Genomic DNA, 19,624 nt, shown 5'->3' with positions numbered 1-19,624 from the left:
CCGGCGTAGAGGGTGTTTCCGTAGTCCAGTCGGCTTGTGACAAGTGCTTTGGTGACCATCTTTCTTGTTTCGGTGGGGATCCATTGGAAGATCTTTCGGAGCATGCGTAAGATGTTAAAGCAAGATGACGAGACGGCGTTGACTTGTCTGGTCATTGAGAGGGAGGAGTCTAGTATGAATCCTAGGTTGCGAGCATGGTCCGTAGGTTTGGGCGCGCTACCTAGGGCCGGAGACCACCATGAGTCGTCCCATGCAGAGGGGGATGATCCAAGGATGAGGACTTCCGTCTTGTCTGAATTCAGTTTTAGGCGGCTGTTCTTCATCCACTCGGCTACGTCTTTCATCCCTTCGTGTAGGTTGGTTTTGGCGGTGTTTGGGCCTTTGGTGAGGGAGAGGATCAGCTGTGTGTCGTCAGCGTAGGAGATAATGTTAAGGTTGTGCTGGCGTGCGATGGATGCGAGGGGGCTCATGTAGACGTGGAATAGGGTGGGGCTGAGGGATGATCCTTGTGGTACTCCACAGATGACTTCGGAGGCCTCTGACCTGAAGGGGGGGAGGCGGACTCTTTGGGTTCTTCCGGCGAGGAACGAGATGATCCAGTCCAATGCTTTTTCTTGTATCCCGACGTTGCTGAGGCGTTGTACGAGGGTGCTATGGCAGACCGTGTCAAACGCTGCTGAGAGGTCTAGGAGGATGAGGGCAGCTGTTTCCCCGTTGCCGAGTAGTGTTCGGATGTCGTCTGTGGCTGCGATGAGGGCGGTCTCGGTGCTGTTTTTTGCTCGGAAGCCGAATTGTGTGGGGTCGAGGGAGCCGTTAGTCTCGAGGAAGGCGGCGAGCTGGTTGTTGACAGTCTTCTCTATGACTTTGGCAGGGAATGGGAGGAGCGAGATGGGGCGGTAGTTCTTAAGTTCGGTGGGGTCTGCTGTAGGTTTCTTCAGGAGGGCACTGAGTTCGGCATGTTTCCAGCTTTCCGGGAAGGTAGCGGTGTTGAAGGAGCAGTTGATGATGTCCCGGAGTTGGGGTGCGATGACGGAAATGGCCTTGTTGAAGGTGTGGTGGGGGCATGGATCGGTTGGTGCTCCGGAGTGGATGGAATTCATCAAGCGGATGGTGTCTTCGGTGCTGATTGGGGTCCAGGCGCAAAGGGTGGTGGGGGGGGCTTCAGTTCGGTGGTGAGGGGAGTGGATTGTTCGCAGAAGCTGTTATGTATGTCAGCGATCTTGCTGTTGAAGAACGAGGCTAGAGAGTCTCAGAGTTCTTGAGAGGGGGTGATGTCGTTGGTGCCGGCGCTGGGGTTGGTAAGCTCTTTGACGATGCTGAAGAGTTCCTTGCTGTTGTGGGCGTTGTTGTCGAGTCGATCCTTGAATGCTGATTTCTTGGTGGATCGGATCAGCTGGTGGTGTTTGCGGGTGGCGTCCTTAAGGGCGGTCATGTTGTTTGTGGTTGGGTTTGTTTTTGAGGTCGTCATTGAACCAGGTGGCTTTTTTGTTTCCTGGCTTGTTGTGGTGGTTTTTCACGGGTGCTAATTCGTCAGCGCAGCGGGTGATCCATTGTGCGAGATTGATGGCTGCATGGTTTGGGTCCGATGATCTGGTGGGAGGGATTTGGTTTAGTGCTGTAGTGAGCTGGTCGGTGGTAATTTTGTTCCAGTTTCTGCGGGGGACTTGTTGTGGGTAGTAGTGTGTCGTGGTTTTTCTGAAGTTGAAGTGGACGCAGCTGTGGTCCGTCCAGTGGAGTCCTGTGGCGTGATTGAAAGAGATGTGCTTGCTGGAGGAGAAGATTGCGTCGAGCGTGTGTCCGGCGTAATGGGTGGAGGTGTTTACCAGTTGTTTGAGTCCGAGATTGGCGAGGTTGTCCAGAAGGTTGGTGGTGTTGCTATCGTTGTTCTTTTCCATGTGGAAGTTGAGGTCCCCTAGGAGAATGTAGTCCTCGGAGGAGAGGGCGTGTGGGCTGATAAAGTCAGTGATGTCTTCGCTGAATTGTGTGCGGGGTCCTGGGGGTCTGTAGACGAGGGTGCCTCTAAGTGTAGTCTTGGGGTCGGTGTGAATCTGGAAGTGGAGATGTTCGGCGGCTGTGAGGGTGTCGTCAGCGCTGGTCGTGATGCGGATGGAATTTTTGTGGACGATGGCGATGCCTCCTTCTGTTTGGTTGATGCGGTCCCTTCGGATGATCTTGTAACCGTCCGGGATGGCTATGGCGATGTCGGGCACTGATGAGGCGTTCATCCAGGTTTCCGTGAGAAAGGCGACGTCCGGAGTCGTGGTGTCAAGTAGGTTCCATAGGTCAATGGCGTGTCTGTGGATCGAGCGGGTGTTGAGCAGGATGCACTTCAGGTGGTTGTTGTTTGCGCTCTGTTTGGCAGTATTGGTTGTAGTATGGGACCTGATGCAGCTGAACTTGCAGGATTGGCAGGTGAAGGGTCCATTGTCGCGTCCTGGGGCGGCTTGGTGGCAGTCTGGGAGTCGCCGGTGTTGAATACAGTGAGGGTTGCGGCGTCGTACGTAAGGCGGGTGGAGTGGTTTTTGTGGAGGCCAGGGGGTCTGGCTCTGGGCGCGGGCCAGGCGCGGACGGGCGTAGACGGGCTTACCTTTGGCGCGCCTTCGGCGCGCATAGGGCGCGCACGCTGCGCGTGAACGCTGGGCGCAAGTGCATCTGTCATAAGTGGAGAGTGGAAGGGGCGGAGCGAGGGAGGAGCAGCTGGGAGGCGGGAGCGGGGTGGCGAGTGAGGAGGGGATCGATTATAGGTGGTGTAGGGAGCGGGAGTGGGGCTGCGGGGGAGCAGCGGCTGGGAGCAGGGAGGAGAGACGGGCTGGGACAACAAAATGGCACCAAACAACAACAAGTGATGCAGGGTGAGATCGGGGCACAGAAACTAATTCAGGCAGCAAATACGATCAGCAGCAGAAACGTGAAGAACAGTCTGGCACACAGATTAATTTTAGCAGCAAATTCGATCAGCAGCAAATACGCGATGCACAGGCTGGCACACAAATTAATTTTAGCAGCAAATACGATCAGCAGCAAATACGATACCACAGGCGAGATCGGGGGCACAGTCAGGCACAGAGTGTGGAAGCGCTACAAGGATGGCCAGGAGCGGGTGGAGCGACCGTGTCTGACCAGGTCAGGGTGGTCACAGCTCTTCACCATTCCGGTCTCCCCTTATGTTCCAGTGGGAGGGAGGGGCAGCTGCGAGGCGGGAGCGGGGTGGCGAGTGGGGAGGGGATCGATTGTAGGTGCTGTAGGGAGCGGGGTGGGGCCGCGGGGGAGCAGCGGCTGGGAGCGGGGAGGAGAGACGGGCTGGGACAACAAAATGGCACCAAACAACAACAAGGTGATGCAGGGCGAGATCGGGGCACAGAAACTAATTCAGGCAGCAAATAGGATCAGCAGCAGAAACGTGAAGCACAGTCTGGCACACAGATTAATTTTAGCAGCAAATACGATCAGCAGCAAATACGTGATGCACAGGCTGGCACACAAATTAATATTAGCAGCAAATACGATCAGCAGCAAATACGATACCACAGGCGAGATCGGGGGCACAGTCAGGCACAGAGTGTGGAAGCGCTACAAGGATGGCCAGGAGCGGGTGGAGCGACCGTGTCTGACCAGGTCAGGGTGGTCACAGCTCTTCACCGTTCCGGTCTCCCCTTATGTTCCAGTGGGAGGGAGGGGCAGCTGGGAGGCGGGAGCGGGGTGGCGAGTGGGGAGGGGATCGATTGTAGGTGCTGTAGGGAGCGGGGGTGGGGCCGCGGGGGAGCAGCGGCTGGGAGCGGGGAGGAGAGACCGGCTGGGACAACAAAATGGCACCAAACAACAACAAGGTGATGCAGGGCGAGATCGAGGCACAGAAACTAATTCAGGCAGCAAATACGATCAGCAGCAGAAACGTGAAGCACAGTCTGGCACACAGATTAATTTTAGCAGCAAATACGATCAGCAGCAAATACGCGATGCACAGGCTGGCACACAAATTAATTTTAGCAGCAAATACGATCAGCAGCAAATACGATACCACAGGCGAGATCAGGGGCACAGTCAGGCACAGAGTGTGGAAGCGCTACAAGGATGGCCAGGAGCGGGTGGAGCGACCGTGTCTTATTCGTAATATTGCACTTTGCCAGTTTTTAGGCCAGCAGTCACTTATAGGTTCTTGTGGTATTGGTGAGCAGTTCACAATGATCTAATGCAGTCCAAATGCAATGCTATGCAGTTTGTAATGCAGTTCGTAATGTAGTAATAACACAGTCCTTAATGCACGTACTAATTCAGTTCGTAACGCAGGAATAATGCAGGTCGTAATGCAAGAATAATGTGATTCGTAATGCAAGAATAATGCAATTCGTAATGCAAGAGTAAGGCAGTTTGTAATGCAAGAATCAGGTAGTTTGTAATGCAAGGAATAATGCTGTACGCCAATCTGCGTGGTCAACTCAGGCCCCCACTGGGCCCAAAATTCGAGACAAGGGTCATAAGCTTAAAGGGGTGGCCCCAGTACTGCTGGGCATGTACGAGCCGCTCGAGACGCAGCGGGAGAGAGCTTGTGCAGCGGGAGAGAGCTCAAAGCATTCCTATACTCCTCCTGCACACCTCGCCAGGCCACGCTTTTGGCTCCCAGCCGGAGTCCAAGCCTTACCTTGGGGGGGTGCGCTGCCTCACTCTCTCTCCCCACTTGTCGTACGCCCTACTGGGTGGCCCCGATGACGTTGCAGCCCCGCTGTTAGGCGACGCTGTAGCCGGACGGGTTACGGGTTGGCCTTCTCCTTCATTGACGATCTTGGGCAGATTCCTCTCGGTGAACAATGATCACAATCCCTTTCACCTTGCAGCTTTTGTAGCTTCAAGAAATCCTTTAGCACGTTGCGGCTCGGGCCGGTGGCGGTAATCCTTACTCATAGCCTGAGTTACCAGGACGGCTCGAGCCACAAATAACAATGCACCAGCATGGCCCATGTTTCACGCTGCGGGGGCAATGCCATCACGTGGCACCTCGTGAACGGTACCACGGGCCATACAACAGTCTTCCAGAAATCATGTAGCACGTTGCAGCTTGGACCGGCGGCGGTGATCCTTACTCACAGTCTCAGTTACGATGACAGCTCGGACCACAACCAGCAACACAGCATGGACGATGTTTCACGCTGCAGGGGCAATGTGATCACGGGGAACCTCATAAACAGTACCACGGACCACACAGCAGTCTCAGGTGTTCAAAAGCACCACACACCAAGCGTCACTGAGACACGGTTGGAAACTTTTATGTTCCTGACTTTCCACAACAGGGGACCAGCTCTCCTCGGGCTCGTGGAGACACGCTACTTCAGGACACAGCACACAGCAAAGTCCTCACAAGCAGGGGGACACAGCACACAGCAAAGTACCTTATCCTCTCCTTAGTCAAATCAGAAAACTGCAGGCCAGCCCCAGAACACACAGCAAGGGCAGTCCTACTCTGCAGTCTCTTCAGCTGTTCCTCTTTGGCAGAGGTTCCGCTTGATCACGAAGTAGGTTCAATCCTTTTTCAATCCCGATTTCAGTCTTGAGTTCAGGGGTTTCAGCTCTCACATTTATACCCCTGAATGCCTTTGAAGTCTTTGTGTTCAGGGATCTCTAACCCCAGTACAAACCAGACCTGGGTGCTTCCTGCCAGTGCACACCCTCTTCCTTTTGTAGTGCAGGTCTGGGCCCCAGATGCTCAGCAGGAAGTGGAGCCATCCTTTTGTGGCAGCAACACAGCTCTCTTCACATCCAGGGGCTACTCTTCCCCCCTCACATCAAATGCAGGCCATCCTGTTGCTGTCTCACCTACCCCTCTCTGGTGTCAGGATACTCCCCAGACCCTGTCACATACAAACCCAGATGGTCAATACACAAACAGGCAGAGGCACACAGGATGGTTTAAGACAAGAAACCAGACACTTCTAAAAACGTGGTTTCTAAGCACACAATTTAAAAACCATTTTCACAAACAGATGTGTTGTTACATTCTGAGTTCAGGAACACTAAACTCCATCTCACCATCTTATGCCGTTCACATACACTGCACCCTGCCCAGGGGGGTACCGTGGGCCTACTATAGGGATGTCTGATGTGCATAAAAAGGGAAGGTAAGGCCTGGCCAGTGGGTGCACTTGTCAGGACAACAAGGCAGTTAACAAACTGCATGCAGGGTCTGCAGTGGCAGGCCTGAGATCTCTTTTTAGGGCTACCTGTGTGGGTGGCACAACTAGTGCTGCAGGTCCACTAGTAGCATTTGCATTACCATCCCTGACACACATAGTGCACGTTACTAGGGACTTTACTAGAAAGACAAACATACCAATAATGGACAACCAATTACCATAACCCTTTATACAGGGGACACTTGCACTTTGACACTGATCAGCAGTGGTAAAGTGCCAAGAGTCCTATAGCCAACAACCACTGGTCAGGAAAAACCAAGGAGGAAGAAGCAAAACATTTGGGGATAACCCTGCAAAAAGGACCATTTCCAACAGTTTGCAAGTATGCCATGTTCTCATAGTGTTACCCAAGCCTCCTAGGATTGATTGGGTTGCCAAATTTACTTAGTAGTAATGTTCTCATGGTGGACTGCTCCATGGTCTACTTCCCTTCCAGTCTGTGTACTGCATGTGGCGCAAGGCAGTTCAAGGGCAGATTGAGAAAACTAGGATGTGAAAGGATATGGGTAAGGCCTTGCAGAGTGTTTGCCTGTCATTTGTCTTCTCTCTTTTACCATTTCTGAAACTTCAATGCATAATTCAATGAGTGGGATTTAGATGAAAATAGATCATGAATTCAAAGTTGTAGGGAACAAAGGCCCACAAAATATGTTTCGATTATGGGCCCCCAAAATGTATAAAATGTCCCCGAGCACATGTCCTAGAGGGAGATACTGGATGTAATAGGGCAATTGAGCTGTCAAAACAGAACTTCTACCACCATGTCCCCCCCATCGCCAGTTAACATTCTGTTATTGTAACCTCATTAAGCTTTACAATGTACTTACAAGAACATAGGAATGGGTCCCAGGTCTCAATAATACATGGAATAATAGTTAAGGGAGTGAAACAGAGTTTTCCGTGGTATGTCCCTACTGGAACACTACATTGCATCTTTACAAGAAATCTGGTGATACCCAAAATCAAAAAGGTAGCCTGAGGGGCATGACGTTTTATCTTCTCCACTGTAAAACTGTGGAATAGTCTTCCACTGTATCCAAAATCTCAGAACAGTCTAAATCTTTTTAGGATATCGCTCATAACTTGGCTGTTTTCAAAACTCTAGCTCCAACATTAGGTTGGCACTTTCTCCATGTCCATTCCAACTGATTGTAGTCTAGTACATCACTGTTTCATTAGTGCCAAGATGCCTACAGGCATTTGCGCACTTTATAAGTATCCTTCATTCATTCATTCATTCAATGAAATGATGATGTCTCAAATGTTTGCTGTATATTAGACAATAAGCGATGTGTCTAAGGAAAATTAAATTATACATCAAGATGTACAAAAATCACTATCATTCTTCGGTTTATCAAAAACATTAAAAATATATTAAAAGAATAACAAAGAATTGTGTTAGGTCTGAATGCCTTTAATTAAAATTTTCTACAGATTCTTACGATTTACTGTATCAAGAGTGGATCAGGGAGCAGCATCTTAAGCAAAGGAAAGTGGACAAGAAATAGTTTGTGTGGCATGTGACTTAAAAATTAAAAACTAACATAAAGCTAACATCAGGAGTGAATTTGTCTGCGTTAGAGCCACGTATACACTAAATGAAAACACGAGGCATTCATGACGAATTGCATTGTAATTCCGACTCTGGCAGAATGCGAGTTTCCAAAAGGGCCCTGAATGGGAGCCAAAACTGCAGAAATTGGTGCAGAAACATTGATTGTTGTTAGTGTACAAATACCATTAACTCTTACTGCAGGACTTAAAAAATGAAGACGATCCTTTTATATCTTCAATGCAAGAGCACCCTGCCCCAAATTAACGCAGAACACGTAAAACCTTTTAGGAAGGGGATTTAACAGGATGCCTAAAATTGAAACCAAGCTGGTATTGTATGCTAAGCACTAATCGCTCTAATGCTAGTCCTTCCAAATCAGAACTGGGCAAAACATTTATAGGGTGCAGAAGATCAACAACAAGGTCTTGACATCCATCAACCAACCAGGATCACCAATCGTAATACATCAACAACATAACCTTTTTCCTGTAAGACTTACAGCCTGATTCATCAAGCCGAATTGCTCTCGCAAAGGGCCAGATTCTGAGAATCTGGCCCTTTGCGAGCGCAATTTATGCATTTGGGATTCATCATCCCAAATGCAAAAATCGGTAATTGCTAATTCGCTAAATTGCGAGGAATACATTTAAGGAATCTCTATTTGAGATTCCTTAAATGCAATTCATGAAGCATTTTAAAATTGCGAAAATGCAATTTTGGGCAGCTATTTACCGAGAGGTCAGACCTCTCTGTAAATAGCAAAAACTTAGAAAAATGCTTTTAAAAGCATTTTTCTAAGTTGCATGTTGCACACACACATGTCCCTTGGACATGTGTGTGCGCAACACCTGTTTCAATTTGCATTTCAGGGGTGCTACAGGGTGTCCTCTGGACACCCCTGGCACCCTTTCAATCGCTATCTTATTTGCTAGTAGCAAATTGCTAATCGCAAATAAGGAATACTCCCCATTCATTCCTATGGGCCTTTTGGATAAATAAGGAATACTCCCCATTCATTCCTATGGGCCTTTTGACCCATAGGAATGAATGGGGAGTTATTCCTTATTTGCGATTAGCAATTTGCTACTCGCAAATAAGGAATGTGTACGAATCACAATTTATTTAGCAATTCCTACATGAATACCGTTTTGCGAGTCCTTAATAGTGATTTGCTAAGATTCGCTATTAGGGGCTCGCAAAACGGCCCGTTGATGAATAAGGCTGCATGTAAGTTCTTGTTGCACATGTTCCTGATTATTACAGCTCTTCTTCACTCACATTGTTGAGGAAGGTTTTGCCCTTCCATGACTTCAGGAGTACTATGGGGAGCCCCCAAGTGATAGTTTCTGATGCCCAGGTTCAGCATTGTCGCCCATGAACATACTTCAACACGGGGCACTCGAGGATGAGTTCTAGTTATTGATGTTTTCCCCAAGGATATTGCCCCCTTTTATTTTTTGCATTTATGGAGGGTGCCCGCCTGTACCCATGTTCTTTCTTCAGACCCTGCCGACAGGCATTTTGCCACCTGCATCTGCAGTATTATTTATTTACGCAATGTAGTGCAGGTGGCGAAATGCCCGTCAGCAGGAATGATGCACATAGGCCGCATACCAACATTCTCATCAGACCCTAGAACATTATCAGTTGTCAATGTATGATAGTCATATGCTATGAAGATCTTTTGAGGACCAGGGCCTGTTTCATAGCCCATGCACATTCTCATTATACGCATGTACAATCTCAGATGCCATGCACTGCCACCTAGTGCTTGAACAGTCTCTGTGATGAGCTTTTTTTCACTTTTTCAGTTATACCTTATGTTCTCACCTGTTACTTCTTTCCTCTGTAGGAATGTCCTTGCTATATGGAGTACAGACCATGCACTAGCCTGGCATCTTGGGAATGACTTTCGGAAGGATTCTGCATCTTGGGCGAAGAACAAATGTTTAGAATGGTACCATGCAGACAGCAAGCTGCCAAATTTCCTGGAAAATATTATCGACTGCCCATGTACGCTGGCTCAGTCCCGGGCTGACACTGGAAGATTCCATGTAAGTTAGTGATATAGTCTATAAAGGTACTGGGATTGGGCTGAATACCGCTGGGGTGCTCTCATTGCATTTTATACAGATTTAAGTAAGCAATAATAAAGGCAACCAGTATTGTTTTGATTTTGCTTGTTTGCTGCCATTATTGCCTTTGACTGTACTTGTAGAATTGTGGCGAAAGCAATGATGAAACCAATAGTGGCGGGTGGCTGTCTAGGATTGTTATTTTGTGTACTTTTAAGAAGGGTGTCAAGCTGCATGTAGACTCAATGTGATAGCCTTCTAGGACTATATATATACATATAATACTGTTTTAATATGACAGTCATGTTGTCCTTAGTTTCAACATGACACCATCTCTGAATTATCAAAATAACATTCCAAGATGGCCACCAAGCCACTGTTGCACCAACTTCAAGACCCAAACTAAAAAGGTGGCTGGAACCAGTTTTGGACTGTTGCGAGGGCTCAAACCCATCCTGGGCTTCTTTGATGCCCCTACCAGGCAGATCATCCTTCAGGCCTTGCTTATGTCTAGACTTTATTACGCCAGTTCACTGTATCTGGAAGCTAACCAGTCAGAAATACATAGGCTACAGAGGTTACAGGATGGGGCCGTAACATCTCTCCTCGGTTTGCGCAGAGCTTGCTCTATAACAAACGCCATTCACCATCTCTACTGGCTGCCAGTGGCTAGGCGGATTGCGTTCAAGGCTATCTGTATAGCCTTTTAAGCCCTGAAATCTGCTTCTCCTGGTATTTTGGCCAACCTGCTTTTACCTTATGTTCCCCCCGCCAGCTCCGTTCCACGGGACAACACCTGGTGGTGGTACCCCTGGTTAGTAGGGTTTGCACCGGATGTCGCTCTTTCCGGAACAGAGAAGCCATCCTTTGGAACATGCTGCCTGCCTACATTTGTGGGCTTAACAATTACTTAGAATTCAGGAAAGCCATAAAAAACTTTCTCTAGGCCTTCCCCGGGGCCCCTCCCTGATCTTGTCCACCTCACTGCTGTCAACGCCGGGACGCCTCTTTGCTGGGGCAGCTGTCGTATTTTACAAGTCTATTAAAATTAACATTAACAATTCTACAAAACTTGGTAAGCGAATAGTGGCACCGGTAGGTTTCAGGCAGAGGGTGAAGGAGGCGTAAGAGGAAAGGAGGGACACTGAGTGCCAGCAGTACTTGGTGTCCCAAGAGTAGGAGGGAGGGAGGAAGCAAGCATGATTTGAAGGCTGGGGAAGCATGACTACAAATGATAGGAAAGGTAGGGGTTAGGAGAAGGGGGACTTAAAGATCATGAACAGAAAAAATAAATCATACCCCCCATCAGTGCAATCTTATTTTGTCACAGAAACATTCTCTTAATTTGGTGGTTTTCCTCTCTAAGATGAATTAATATGCAGTGCGAGGCACCATGGCAATATTATGAACAATTAAGTTGTTGTATCTGAAGAATTATTTATGGTGACAACTCCTTACCAGAATGTTGGGGAACGATATATTTATCAGACTGGATGCCGCAGGGCTGGAAAAACAGAAACTGCTGCCACCCGTATGGTTAGCTGTCCGTCTGCCAAATTCTAAACTATTGTCATACCAGTTGCTTGAGATGCAAAAACTGGATCAATTCTTTCTTGTCTTTCTCAGAAAGGTTCTGTCTATGCCATTCAGTCAAAAAATCTTGAGCTTCATTTTATTGTTCTGCAGGATGCTGCTGTAAGCCCAGCGCGTTTTAATATATACATGGCATCCCTCTCCAAACTACTTCAATCTTTTGGAATGCAAATAGAGTCAAACACCGATGGCAACCAACTGATTGGTACGCGATCTGAATCTATCCCTCAAAACCAAGACAATTTGACGTCCGTCTTCTATCTGTCTGAATTTTTACAGCAATAAAACCGAGATCTTGTTTTTTGATCAGTCTAGTGCTGGCCAGAAGAGCTGGGCTTCCCTCAGGTCCCACCAATACTGACCTTAACAATTGTCTCCCACCTATCCTTCTCCACCCATATCAACACAGTCTTGTCAATGTTTTTCTCCTTCCTTTAAGCTCTGAGAAACATCTATGACTTTATTTCAACTGAGACACTTAAAATGGTCCATACCTTCAGGACTAGACCATGGAAATTCTTTATAACTTGATGCCTCAAAGTACTTGTTGAAACGTCTCCTAACTGTTCGAAATACAGCTGGGAGATTGGTCCTTATTATTCCTTGTCACACGTTTATATCTGCTTCAATGAAACATTTGCATTGGCTTCCTATCTTTAAAAGATTGTAATTAAAAACTCTTTCACTGACACACAGGGCTCTAGCCGGCACTGGCCCTAAATATCTACAGGCTCTTTTTACTCCTTACCTTCCAGTTTGAATTTATGGATCACCAGGAAGCCTCTTTTCCTCCCACGTTTTCATAAAACATGGCTGGGAGCCTCTCTTTTTGCTGTGTATGCCTCAAGACTCTGCATAGTCGTGAAGCCCCTTCTGAATTTTCTTTTTTTCATTCTGATAAAAACTTGACTTTTTTCATTATAATCTTTTATCACTACTTGTCTGTTCTGTATTTCTGAAGCTGGTCTTTTAATGTCTGGACATTCCTTTTGAGTAACTGTGGGCACTTAAATGAACAATTTTTCTTTCATTCATTCATGTGAAGAAATTGCAGATGCACTGAACTCGTGATTTCCCAGTGTGCCATCTCTCCGGAGCCACCTTTATTTTTCCCCAATTGGTTTCTTGTGCTGTGCCCTGGCGTATTTCCCACTGAGGCTTAAACTTGACTATATTAAATGTGAGGATATTGTATAGCCTAGATTCGGGAATAGACACAAATGTTTGCATCACTGACCTCACCTGAAAGTGGGTAGAGTCTGGAATAATGGGGATCGTAGCACGGCACCCTTCAAAAGATTGCCCTACTTTAAGGAATTTGTGCAATTCTGAACATCACAAAGATTTGATCAGAGGGTCCTTTAGTTTTTAAATAACTATAAATTCTAAATTCCTAATTCCTGATTCCATCTAGCTCTTGGTTACGTTTCCCAGCTTTTCATATGCGTAACAATGTCATGTTTGTGATCTTCCCTTTCCACCCCATCAAAGTCATTGTGGCCATTCAAGTCATAATCACCCTTCTAGTTGCAAAATGGAGCAATCCTCACAACTTCCACCATACAGCAAGTGAACACACGTTTTCCCCCATTATTTCTTATGGTTTGTGGGTTGACTACTGTCTGGTATTGGAGTGACAGGGGCTGGAGATGTGTATTCTTTTCAGACAGCCACTTGGGGGGTTAAGGTGTGCCCTGCCGTTCCTGGATGAGTCAGGGCTGGGCTGAATGGACCTGGGCAGCATTTTGAGTAGTGGGAGGAGATTTCCCTGCACCTGAATAGGCCTGGCCTGCCTTGGATAATGCTGTCCCCACCTCCTGCCAGGAAGCAGCGCCAGTGAGGATAGAACTGGCTTGTACTGGGAAAGAAACTCTTGCCACAAAGAGAACAAAGACAAAATGAGGTATACGTAGTGGACCTTAAACCCCCAGAACTTTAGATTATTTTTGGACTCAAGCGGAACCTCTGCCAAGGAGAAAAGCTAGGAAAGCTGAAGAAGAAGTACTTACCGTTTGCTGTGTGCTGTCTGGCGTTGACCTGCAGTGGCTGTTTCTGCCATGGAGAGGACCAAGACTTTGCTGTGTGTTGTGTATCCTGCTTGAAGAAGGTCTCTAAGGGCATGGTGTAGTGCTTACCCCCTGTTCTGAAGTCTCAGGGACACAAAGACTTCACTTCATGTGTCCTCCTGCACCTCGAACTGCTGTTTCAGCTGGCACAGAGGGAAATAACAGCAGAGACGCCTGCGAGCGGCACCGTAACCTGCCACGAAGCACCGCTCTTGAAGTGCATGACGCACCGCCCCAGCAGCACACCGCAGCCCGATACTGCACCGTATCGACTCTGATGCTGTCACTGAGGACTCCGCTCGCACCGGAGCCGAGGGCACCACTTGTGATGCTCACGACTCACCGCTCTGATTCACATCGCAACCCCGACCTCACTACCGCCGGTGCTTCATCATCGCTGAGTCGATACCCGACGTGGGTGACCTCCTGATACCATCAACCTTGCATCTGCATAAGGAACCGACCCCTTGATGCCACTACAACGTCACCTTCCCAGCAACAGTAAAGAACCAATGCCTCACCTCCCCTGCATCGCTGTAACGGACCGACGCCTCACCTCCCCTGTGGTCGTAAGAAACCAACGCTGCCCGGCGCCAAAGAAGCATCACTTCCCTGTCGCTGTGCACCGTCTTTGTTTTCATCGTTTGCCAATCTACAGTTCTTTGGGCTCCATGTGACTCCAGGCCGGACGCAACGCCCCTCACGGGCGGCGCCGTACTTTGGGATTTTTATCTGTCACAACTTTGTAATAGCCCCAGGTGGAGCTATTTGTTGCTAAGAGCTTTTTTGTGAACAACCTATTTTGGTGATATCTTGATGTATGTATGGTGGATTTTTGTCGTTTTGGTCTTGTTTGGTTTAGATAAAGGTTTTATATCGTTCTAAACTGGTGTGGTGTCCATTTGTAGTGTTTTCACTGTGTTACTGAAAGGATGCACAAATGCTTTACACTCTGCCTCTGAGATAAGCCTGCCTGCTCAAGCCAAGGTTCCAAGGGGGTGAGCAGGTGTTGTCTAAGGGCGTAACTCCCTTACCCTGACTAGAAGCCAAGGTCTCTAATTGGACAAAGCTGCAAACCATTGCCAACTGGAAACCTCCATTTCTAACACCCTCAGAGTCTATTGTACAATATTTTAGCTTCTTTGTTTTGTGTTATAGTAGTGTTCTGATAGTTGTTTAGTTATCATGCCTCCTACACCTGCTGTATGAGTTGTCCCATACTCACGGACGTGAAAAAGTGATACAAAGTGCCTCATGAACACTCTGCTCCTAAAATAGTCAAATGAATTCCATAATTTTCTCATACAAATGTCCTTCCATCTTACAATTCGTTATTATATTTCTCCAGGCTTGCATTTGATTTTAATTACAGTCTGAATTCATTCCTTAAATTACTCAGAAATCAACTTTATTTTTTTGCGTATCGTCCACAATGTATGTCAGATGTAGGTCCTTCCTCAGAGGAGTTTAATGTTATTCATCAGTGGTTCTTAACCTTTTGACTTCTGTGGACCCCCACTTAATCATTACTGAAACCTGGGGACCCCCAATGAATCAGTATTGGTGTCCGGGGACCCTAACTGAGTCATTACTGGAAGCCCTGGACCTTGGCCTAAACTTTTTCAATTATTTGAACCGCAAAAAAATACACAAAAATACAGAAACATTCATTAAATAAATGCACTAATTATGAAATATTGTATTTAATTAACAAAAAAATATAAACAAAAATCTAACTTTTAATATTAATAGAACGTTTGGAGCTTTTCAAAATTCAACTGAGGCCACTCATTATCCATAATATATTCTGTTTGATGCACTTGCACTGCTCCCACAAATCATTCTGAGAATACTAATTTAATTCTAAGCATCCAATTTCAACTTCCTTCACATTTACAGAAAGTGTTAAAATGTTCAATTATACATTTATCGTTTTAATTTTCTAAGCAGTCGTGGACCCCCTATGTAGCCTTTGTGGACCCCTAGGGTTCTCAGGACCACAGGGTTAAGAACCACTGTTCGATACAAATCTATCTAAAATAAAGCTACCAAATATCTATATTAGAAACGTCTGCAACTGTACGTTAGCCATCGTTACGTTGTGCATGATTATGCAGTTTATCTTTGTACCAAAGTGTTCCATATGATGCAAAAAAGTGCCCTTACATCAATTCCTATTACTATAATGCAGTTCAATATTATTCAATTAATTTTCAGTCATGTACCATTTACTAAGAATTTTATGTCATGATCCTTCATGTTGATATGATGAATTTCTGCCTTGAAGTATTTGTACTCGATTCATTGAAGTCCAAATATTATTTACGAGCAACAAGATATTTGATATCGATCATTAAGTTCTTTTGGCTTATTACTGTTCAGTTTTTTCATCTAGTATTTTTATCTGTGTAAAAGAGTTTATTTGTTGCCTCATCCTGGTAATTGTGTGATGATCACCAGAATTTAATGTATAGACTAACTTACATTATGCATTTTACAAAATGAGCAGCACTGTTGAAATATTGTTTTTTGGTTCATTTAACTGTTTTGAATTATCATTCCATTTTACCTCTGTACTCACATCGGCATTTAAATATATAACTACAGTTAGTGTTGCTACATGGTTAGTAATCCTATACTTTAAGTGCTGTTTGTAGCACAGGCTATAAACTTCATGATCTTCCATTTTCTCTGGCATTCAAAGATGGACAAGGTTAAAAGGTCAGTTATGCACAAGGAGCACTGAAAGGGAGGGAAGCAGTCCCTGACATCTTGACAATCCTCAGGGCTTGAGGGCCTTCTTTGTGTGTAGCTGTGTCCGAATAACCCTGTCAAAAGCAAACAAGGACTACTCAGCTTACAGGGCCTTCCGCTTTTTCCTCCTTCCGGTGTGGAGAAGACAGGGGTGGGATTACTGGGACCTCCCATGGTACTACCGGGAGGTCAAAACATTTGTGGAGGAATTTGGGCAGAACTGTGTCACACCTAGCCCACGACAATCCTCAGACTCATCAGGACAAGAGACACCACAGAGCCGGTGGGCAACCTGCCACCCGCATGGCAACGCATGTGTGGGGGCATAATGTATCCTCCTCAACTTTGTCAAATAGACACAAAGACATTGAATGGTTGGTGGTGAATGGCGGACTGCCAGTACAGTCATTCATGTGCAGCAGAGGCCTATGCCCACACAGAGACTGCCCAAGGGGATACTCAAAAGAAGAAACTGCATACCATCGTTTCTGGGCCTGCCCCTTTGCCCAGAGACTGCTGGCTACCTTTAGACAAGAGATGGAGGCCCACATCCCCTTCACGAACATAAGTCATCAGGCCTTGCTATACAGGCTGTTTCCACAGACACACACAGTTGGAGCTATCCAGCGGTGTTGGAGAATACTCTGCTGGGTCAAGGACATTCTCCTGTATGCCAGGACTCACCTGGTGACCAACGGAGAGGTAGTAAGCAGGGAAGCGTGCCACAGGATTGTGCACAACCTGCTGAGGAACTATGCTGCCATGGACAAAAAGGAAAATGAGGAGGTAGAACTGTAAATAAAAAACCTCCTTCCCCACTGAACTTCTTCAAATTCCCCCAGTAAATGGCCAAGGGTATTCCCAGGCGTGGGTCCATTGCTGGCGCTGCCACTAGATTCAAGCTAGCCTGTCTGATGAGTAGTAATACCCTAAAACCAGGTCCGAGGATGCTTGTTTCTGGTCCAGGGAGGACTTGGCCTGGCGGTTTGTGCTTGACTGGTCCCATGGGGAGCAGGGTCAAGACTGATTTGCATATAGCTGGGTCCAAACTGGGGTGGCATAGCGAGCAAAAGAATGATAGGTTTAACCAAGATCTCTTGACTGGAGATGAGTGGATGGAAAGTTTCAGTACTGCGTCCATCTTGTTGTGTTTGCTGTGTTCGCTGTAAGTGGTCACAGGTATGCCCAGACATGGGTGCATTACTCCCTGTGCCACTGGATTCAAGCTAGCCTGGATGATGAGAGGTGATACCCCAAAATCTATCCCAGGACGCTTGTTTCCTGTCCAGGGAGGGGCTGGACTGGTCCCATGGGGAGCAGGGTCAAGACTGATTTGAATATAGCTGGGTCCAAACTGGGGTGGTATAGTGAGCAAACAAACAATGAATTGAACCTAGATTTCTTGACTGGAGGTGAGTCGTTGGAAAGTTTAGCACTCCTTTATCCTCTTGTTGTGTTTGCCCTAAATGATCACGGGTCCTGTGCTCACTGTGCCACTAGATTCAAACTAGCCTGGCTGATATGGGCTGATACCCAGAAAACTGATTTGTATATGGCTGGGTTCAAACTGGGGTGGAATGGTGAACAAAAAAAAACCGATTGATTTAACCCAGATCGTTTGACTGGGGGTGAGTGGTAGAAAAGATTCAGCTCTCCATCCATCATCTTGTGTTTGCTTTTTAATATTTAAGGCATGAATTGTCCTAGGTAGATGGGATTTGGCTGGATTGCATGTAACATGGCAGGTAAAATAGGTTGCGTGAGCTGCATTGCTTTTTGTTTTAGAGATGTATTCTGAGCACCGTATGTGATTTTTTTAATTGGAATTTTTTTTTTCAAACGAGTCTGTTACCTAAAATACTTATGTGAAGTTAAAAATAAAACCTGTTTATAAGGGACATATGCCTTTAAACATATTATTATTTGTCTCTTTTGTTTTGGACCTGCAAGACCCTGATCACAACTGATACAGATACTCTGTGAATTGGTATATCTGGGATGCGGGAGTAATGGCCTCTTGCAGTTAAAATCTTAAAATGGGGAATAGCATGTAGCGATCTTTAATCTAGTTCCTTTGAGTGTTCCTTCTCAAAAACGTTTGTATTCTCTGGGCCATTTCACCTGGTTTTAATAGGCAACATTTCACAGAGAAAACAAAAGTAAGCGGTGGTTTTCTTGTATTTCTCATAACGGTCAGTTCATCCAATAATCCATGTGACTGGACTAACAGGAATAATTGGCACTTAGAAGGAACCCTTTGACATTCCATTAGTTATGCTGATTTATTTTATAAACCTTGCATTAAGTATTGTTTATAAGAAATATTTGAGCTATGTTGGATTTCTTACCAATTCAATAGACATTTTTTATTTGTTTTATATAGAGCGAATTCGACCCGAAGGTATCAGAGCACTTTACATGAGCACCAGTTGTTTGACAGATGCACACATTCATTTTGTCATTTTGTTAGGCACGGGGAGATTACGTGATTTGCCCAGAATCACAGGATGTTGATCGTCCCAGACAAGGCTTGAATGCGGTTCTAGAGCTTCGAGGTCGATCGCTCTAGCCATTAGGCCACATTCCCTCCCCCAATATGGAGTGCGAGATTTGTTGTTTTACATCAATGTATGTTCTATGGTTTGAGTTTAAAACATAATTTCTTAATACTTGCACATTTCTTGAGCATTTTTTCACCACCGTATTTTATTAGGGGAATAAAGACAAGTTAGATATAGTAGTCCTCTTCTCTCTGCCTATGATTTCCGCAATATCTTCATGTCAGTGTCTTGATTTTGGAAATAATTTGATGTATTGACGTCCTTATACTCTTTTTCACATTGTTTAATGATGAATGCAGGCAGCTGTTTGGATTTACAAAAAATGAAAAATAGCAGCTTAATGACTTATATATCATGTTTTTTAGGAAAAGTGATCATGGTTTTTGTAAATGACTATTGGTGGTTCAAAGTTTTTATGACTTAGTTTAAATTTCTGGGACGTGTAAGAGTGAGACATGTAAGGAAAAAGATGAAGGGAAATGACATTTCAAACCCATAAGAACATCATCTGCATTTTCTTTTGTAGGTAGATTATGGCTGTGACATGGACAAGGGAAGTGTGTGTACCTACCATCCTGGGGCTATACACTGTGTGCGAGCAATCCAAGGCAGGTAAGGAAACTTGGCCGCTACACCGTGTACTCACCACTTTGGGGCAGTATGCTGATTGTTGATGATCCTAGGCAGGTGAAGGGAGATATCCTCTCCTCTGTGTTTTGATCCTCCTTCGAAGTCGCGCTGAGTATTCACCATCATAATTGTGTATGCTGTGCAGACGTCAAAGATTGACAAAAACCTTTTGCCCATGTGCTCAACTTATTGAGCTTTGAGGGTG

The 19,624-nt window shown here is 46.1% G+C and overlaps 1 protein-coding gene across 2 annotated transcripts in view; it reads left to right on the top strand.

Annotated features, from left to right (window-relative positions):
• Positions 1 to 19,624, top strand: part of SUSD2 (sushi domain containing 2) — a 900,046-nt gene that overhangs the window by 407,962 nt on the left and 472,460 nt on the right. For both annotated transcript variants that reach the window (XM_078667086.1, XM_078667085.1), the window contains exons 18-19: positions 9,593 to 9,794; positions 19,316 to 19,401. In XM_078667086.1, the coding sequence (XP_078523212.1) occupies positions 9,593 to 9,794; positions 19,316 to 19,401 (288 nt within the window). The remainder of the gene's footprint in view (positions 1 to 9,592; positions 9,795 to 19,315; positions 19,402 to 19,624) is intronic.

This window comes from Lissotriton helveticus, chromosome 11 (genome assembly GCF_964261635.1).
Source record: "Lissotriton helveticus chromosome 11, aLisHel1.1, whole genome shotgun sequence".
Lineage (NCBI taxonomy): Eukaryota > Metazoa > Chordata > Amphibia > Caudata > Salamandridae > Lissotriton > Lissotriton helveticus.
The sequence above is the reverse complement of the archived record's forward strand: the minus strand, read 5'-3'. Positions and strand labels throughout refer to the sequence as shown.